The following is a 6,478-nucleotide window of genomic DNA, read 5'->3' as shown; positions in this document are numbered from 1 at the left end:
GCCCAGCCTCACCCAGACTCTGCCTCCAGCGGCCCCCGGGGACATTGAGTTTCAGACCCCTGATTTAAGAGTTTCTGGAATTCTTAGATTTTCCCTCGGGGATTAAAAGCATCTCAGTTCTTCAAACACTTCAGGAAAACGCTAATAAGATGTGCTTAGCAACTTAATTATTAGCTAAGGGGATGAAATGTTGCAGTAGAGAGTCGGAGCTTCAGGGTGAAGCAGGAATGTGGAGGATAGACGGGAGCTCTGCCAGTAGCAGGTTCTGGATTCTCAGATCGCTTTGTTTCCATCATCGGTTCAATATTTTATTCCTGACCTTCTCGCTTTCATTGCAGATTTATCCAAACCTTAAACAACCGAGTAAAGCATCATAAATAAACTCTATTATTATAAACATAATCTGTTTGGAGACGGTGAAGCAGAAATGCTCCCTGTTGTTTCCTCTCCCAGCCTTACATCAACCCCGTCCTCCTGATGGCGCTAGTGAGCTCGTTACCTGAGTCAGGCACTTCTGAACAAAGACAACAAACTGTCTGAAATTCTGCTTTTAATTATTTTCTTATAAAACAAAGAGACATAAGAAATGATATAAAAACCAACAGAGAAACAAAAGCAAGAAGTTCTTCAGTTACAAACCAGAAAAATAATCGCCCCTGGAGTCAACCTGCAACCGGGGCAACCAGGCTGCTGTTGGGCTTAGAGTGCCGTTTGTAAAGTTACAGTCAGAAAATTAACAGCAATAATTTGCATTGTCTTGTCATAAAGAAAACAATGTGATTCATTTTTCAGTCATATTTTCGTCATGTTGCTGTTTTTATTAATTCACAAGCTAAATATTTAACTTTCAAATTTAATATTTATCTCGCCATCTAGCTGAAGCTAAATATTTGGTTAGCAAGCTACCTACTTAACTAGCTAGCTAAATTTAGAGCTAGTGAAACTGCAGCTCAGAGGAGGAGCTGCGCCTCGAAGGCGGGGCTAGGTCCAACCAGGCGCTTATGCAGCTGAATGGTTGCCATGGAGATTAACAAATTTCTCAAACATGCATGAAAGAATCTAGGAATGTTTCTGATGATGGAGCATAACAAGATTCAAAGCTCAAAAAGTCGATTTTGCATGATGCTGTTTAGTTTCTATGATGACTTATTTTCTGTCATCAGTTTGTTTATAATTTTATTCCTGTTTATTTTCCTCATAGTGAAATATTAGTTAATGTGCAAATTGGCTTGCCGTTAAGAGGAAGTGACATATCAAAAGAAAAACTGGGCTTTCGTCGCCCAAGTTGCTTTTTTCATCATCGATTCCTTTCAGTTTCTGGATCAACTTCCTGCTGGTTCAGAAAACAATTCAGATTAAAATGAATCAACATTTGGTGTAAAAACGTTGAAGAATCAACCAAGAAACTAAATATGAATGACATGGTGAAACCGACATGTTCTCTATGAACACAGCAAGTCATTGCTGTTCGTTTTTTGCAGCAACTTTACAAATGGCAACTGGCTGCGGGACGTGCTTCAGCTGCAAACAGTCTGATAAAAATGGCGGCAAGGCGCGGAGACGCTCTAGTCCGGAACCCAGAACAGAAACCGGAAGCTGCACCTGGACTCCAGGCTGCGGGTCTGATCCAGGTGATTCCAACCGATCCGGACCCATCAGCACACCTGGACCTGGTCGGTCCGGTTCGGTTCGGATGGTTTCCAGGAAGAACAGTTTGTTCTGCTGATGTTTGACTCCAGTTCCAGAACCGGAACCTCTCTGAGCCTCGCTCATCTTCAGTGGGCGGAGCCTGTGCTGTGATTGGTCGGATGGAGGCTGAAGAGTTTTTCTTCAACAGAAACGTTTTGTTGCCTTTTTTTCTGGTTTTTGGATCAGCACCGGTTCCTTCCTGATCCGATCAGAACCCTGATGTTCTGATCATGACTGGGTTCCTCCTGCTTTCCGTTTCAAAATGTTTCCATGTTGGTTTTATTAGCGTCCCCTCAGATCAGGAAGGGAATCAGGTTTTAAGTTGGAAATGTTTTATTAATAGAATAGCAGATTTAACAGATTATGTGGCATCTAAAGCCGACCCGGATCAGAACCGCTGGTCCAGATTAGAACAGCAGTAAAACCAAAGCCACTAAAAACTAAATATTAAATATTTATTTTATTATAGTTTAGATAAAAGTGTAGAAACTCCAACATTTTTCTGACTTTTATTGTGTAGAAACCGAAAGTGTAGAAACCCTGTCATGATGACTTCCTGTTTTATTTTGAAATAATGCTGCCCTCTGCGTGGTTCCCCTTCATGGGAACGGGCCGGTACGGACCCGGTCCTGTTGGTGTTGGAGTGAACCTGCTCAGCTCCTGCAGCAAATCTGCCCTTCAGCAGCGGTCACGATGCGTTCAGGTGAATCTGATCTACGAACTCCGTCCGTCCGGCGCTGCAGGAACTCCATGTTTAGTGCAATTAGCGGCTCAGCGGCTCCCCCTGCAGGCTCCCCGCTGAGGTGCATGATGGGAAAAGGCCTTAGAGGCGGGGCTTGACCAGGCTCCGCCTCCGGTGGGAACCGGACCGACTCGGAGCACCTCTGATGGAGTAAAGGTCCAAAGAACCGGCGCCAGAACCGCTCTGAGTTCCGTCTGGTACTCTGGTTTGCTCCCAGTAAGAGGCTGAGCCAGCTGGGCATTAGGACTCGGGTCGAAGGTCAACATATTTCTGAAAGAGATTCAGGCCGTTACAAACCGCCGCTACAAACAATCTGACGATGTCTAACGGAACCAGAACCGGCTCGCACTGGGCGGGTCACACTGGGCGGGTCCAGAACCAGAACCACGGCAGGCCCACCGGTCCAGAACCAGAACTGGGTCGGGTCAGGCTGGGCAGTGGATGAAGAAAAGCAGGAAGACTGGTGGTTCCGGTGTTATTGCTGTCACCGCGGCTGCAGGAAGCTCCGCCCACCACGGTGAAGCGACGGTGTCCTCACCGGTCACATGACCTCACCCTGCCGCTGGACGTGGTTTCCATGGCGACAGCCCGCAGCAGCCCCGACTCCACTCTCTGAGGGCATAATCGGCTGCTGCTCCACCTGCCCGCAGGCCCCGCCCCTTCCAGGTGGGCCAGCTCCGCCCACAAAGCAGAGAGGTTAGCGAAGAGTCCGGTCGGCGTTAGGGTCTGAGTTTTATAAAAACGGACATCACTACGAAAAAATGCATCAGCCGCTTCCAGATAAAGTGCTTGGTTACGTTGTTACGTTGTTTCCAGTTCCGTATTAAAATATCGTCGTTTTCCCTGGAGTGAAACCATAGTAAACATGTTACACTAAAAATAAACTTCTGGAATGTCTCTGCAACAAGTCCCAGTTTGGTCAAGCCGAACTCGTCCCTGGAGCCTGAAACAGGAAACGTGGAGATGGTTAACTTCCTGTCTGCAGCTGAACGAGCTAATCACCTGGCTAGCAGGTTAATGAGCTCGTTAAGGAACTGGTTAACCAACATGTTAATTAGTTAATTAACTAGCTTAAGAATCTTGTTATTCAGTTTAACCAGCTCGTTAACGCTCAGTTTGTTAACCCTCAGTTCGATATCCCTCGGCTCGTTAACCCTCAGCTCGTTATGTGACGGTTCCTGGAGGACCCAGCAGGTAACAAGTTTCCAATGATTTTATATATATATATATATTAAAATATTAAAAGTCAATTTAAAGGTAGTTCTGGTTTTGGTTCTGGATGGATCAGATCAGATTTCAGTTCTGAACTCAGGTGGCTGATCTGGGTTCAGGTTCATGTCTCCTCTGCTGTGGAGCAGGAGGTCAGCAGCTCCCAGCAACAGGAAGTGACCTCAGGGTTTCTACCTGCCGAGTCCTGGTCGGGTTGAAAGCATCATGGCGACCAAATCGAGGCGGAACAGAGACTCAAACACAGAGCTGCTGGAAGATTTTTATAAAAATATTCTCCATATAAAAGTACAAAAGTAAAAAAGAAGGAAACATAAATAGTTCAAGCAGCAGCGTGATGACGACGATGATGATGATGGAGGTGATGAAGCATGCACTAGTGTTCATCCAGGGTTAGTCTGTTCTTAGCACGCAGCAGTGATGACAGCTGACTTGGAGGCGGACTCGGCGAAGGGGGCGGGGCTTGGCGCGTGCAGCAGGCTGACGACCAGGAAGAGGGTGGAGGTGGGCAGGCAGACGCAGAGGAAGAGGACGACGTCTTCGCTGAGGCAGAGGACCAGGTCGCTCTGCTCCGCCAGCACCCAGTCCACCAGCACCCCCACCAGGAGGCAATACACCTGGAACTCCTGAAGCTCCTCCCACTCCCCGCCCTCTCCCCAGTGTGGCCCCGCCCCCAACGCGGACGAGCCGTTCCGCCTGGCCACGCCCCCTCCGGCACCGCGATCACTCACCATGGGCTTCATCTCTGCCCCCTCTGACGCTGCCTCTTTCACCCGGCTCCGCCCACGTCCACCCGCTCGCTCCAGCCGCCGACTGCTCTCCACGAACTCCTGCAGGGGCGGAGCCACAATAGGCATGTGAGGTCACCGTGTGGGTGGGGCAACAAGCAAACATTTACATGACAAAGTAGGAACCTCAAAAACATAAAACCTGAATCAAAGCTGATCAGACCTACCGTTCCTGATTGGATAAAAACATCAAAGGGGCATGGCTTATTGTTGGGAACCAATGAGAGTGCAGATGTCAAACAAGCCTTTGTTCTTTGATCACTTGATGTTCTGGTTCAGTGACTTGTTCTGAATATAAATTGTTTAATATAATTACATCTACTGGTCCCACAATGCACTGCAGGGACAGGAAGGACACTCTGTGATGTCACACTTATTACAATTTGATTGGATGAAGGAATAAACCTGAACCCAGATTTATTCAGAGTTTCTGTAGAAAGAACCTTCCCTGACAGCAGACCGCTAGCCAAACGCCACTGATCAGCACTGAGAAACGCAGCTTTTGCCACCGCTGGATGCTATCACTAGCCCGACGTGGTGCTGGAGAATCAGAGCCTGCAAGCCGCTAGCCAAACCCACTGCAGCCGCTAGCCGAGAAGCTAACTCCTGGTTCCAGGCACAGGTTGGCTAGTGCCATTCCTCTAAGCTCATCCCATCCAGTGGAGTTCTGATGGCTGAGCAGTACAAATAGCTGAAGATAATTATTTTATTGGATTTTTTGTATTTTTATGGTGTTTATATCAGTTCCGAACGGAGAAGGTTGCGTACGTGGTAGCTTAAAGCTGACCTAAGGTAAGTTTGGGTGTTATGGGTTTTTTCTTTCTCTTTGAAGCCACTAAGTTAAATGAAATATCCCCAAGCCGTTTCTAAAATGCCCTGTTTTCCTCTACCTCGCGGGAGCTTAGCTAGATGTGGCTAAGCTCACCATCAGAGCTTTGTCCATGAAGAACTCCTTCCCGGGGGTGCCATCGTTGTACTTGGTGTCGATGGCAAAGCACAGGAACAGGACGTCCACCACGATCTCGAAGATGGACAGGAAGCAGTGGGCCACCAGGAAGGAGAAGAGGCAGACGATGATGAGCGGCAGCAGCCACTCGGCGTAGTCCCGCTGGTAGTTGAGGAGCAGGACGCCGGCGAATGCTGTGCATGTCATGATCAGGACCTGAGGAGACACGACATCCTGAAGCAAAACTGTTGTCGTGACAACAGCTTAGGGTCTGTTTATCTGTGCTACTCATAAATCCGTCCTACCTTGTGGTAATGCATGCTGTGTTAATCAGGACAAAATATGTTGTTTTGTGGGCTTTTTTGTCCCTATACTTTGAAATATTTGAGTTTAATTACACTCTTTTTTTTACTAAAGTTTGCTAAATAGATGTTAGTAGTGATACTATGTGAGATTGAAGCTGTGTAATAGCTGTGTAATATCAGTGTATTAATCATATCCTATCATTTCAGTGACCTGCGCAGTTCGGTGGACACATTGTGGCTGCGCTGCTGCTGATAATAGACACACAACGTATTAATGCGCAAAACAGAGTTGCGGTGATATGTGTCTGTTTAATTCCAATTAACAGCCTGTCTGATACCGTTTTATTCTTACAAACGCCTCTGTATTTAAAATATTTTTATCAGGCAGGGTATTCTAATAAAATGATTAGTGCATAAATCTATAGTTGTTCATTTTAAATGTATATAAATTGTTCCAATGCTAAGCTAAGCATAACTCCTAAGCTTCCACTTCAGTCCCGTCACTCAAATAATGTTATCCAATGTATTTAAATTAACATCCCGCTGTAGTTTTCTGTTTGTAAACATGACAGTAGGAGTTTTGGACGCGTGGCACCGACAGGTAGACTTAGCTATCTATCTGGTAGGAACATCTGACGAGGTAGCTCTCATAGTCAGAACACCGGCATCCTGCATGTTTTAGTTCCATCCCTGGTTCAACACAGCTGGATCAAATGATGGCTCATTAGGAGGTTTTACTTCCTCCAGGGAGAGAACTGAAATATTCAGGATGCCGACCCTC

General features: G+C 46.7%; 1 protein-coding gene and 1 long non-coding RNA gene across 5 annotated transcripts in view; one reads left to right on the top strand and one right to left on the bottom strand.

The window, feature by feature from the left end:
• LOC106938186 (uncharacterized) overlaps window positions 1-6,478 on the top strand; it is a 22,827-nt gene that overhangs the window by 3,337 nt on the left and 13,012 nt on the right. Inside the window, exon 2 of the long non-coding RNA XR_001422556.1 lies at window positions 3,523-3,599. This is a non-coding gene — a long non-coding RNA (uncharacterized LOC106938186). The remainder of the gene's footprint in view (window positions 1-3,522; window positions 3,600-6,478) is intronic.
• slc44a1b (solute carrier family 44 member 1b) overlaps window positions 1,159-6,478 on the bottom strand; it is a 21,430-nt gene continuing 16,110 nt past the window's right edge. For 2 of the 4 annotated variants that reach the window (XM_015020065.1, XM_015020067.1), the window contains exons 14-16: window positions 5,372-5,608; window positions 4,390-4,488; window positions 1,159-2,701 (exon numbers count right to left, since the gene is read on the bottom strand). In XM_015020065.1, coding sequence (XP_014875551.1) covers window positions 2,672-2,701; window positions 4,390-4,488; window positions 5,372-5,608 — 366 coding nt within the window. In that variant the 3' untranslated portion in view covers window positions 1,159-2,671. Of the gene's footprint in view, window positions 3,375-4,389; window positions 4,489-5,371; window positions 5,609-6,478 lie in introns of all 4 variants that reach the window. The other 2 variants (XR_001422555.1, XM_015020066.1) reach the window with 2 other exon arrangements.

This window comes from Poecilia latipinna, unplaced genomic scaffold (assembly GCF_001443285.1).
Source record: "Poecilia latipinna isolate Pla-1442-1.1 unplaced genomic scaffold, P_latipinna-1.0 Scaffold2529, whole genome shotgun sequence".
NCBI lineage: Eukaryota > Metazoa > Chordata > Actinopteri > Cyprinodontiformes > Poeciliidae > Poecilia > Poecilia latipinna.
The sequence above is the reverse complement of the archived record's forward strand: the minus strand, read 5'-3'. Positions and strand labels throughout refer to the sequence as shown.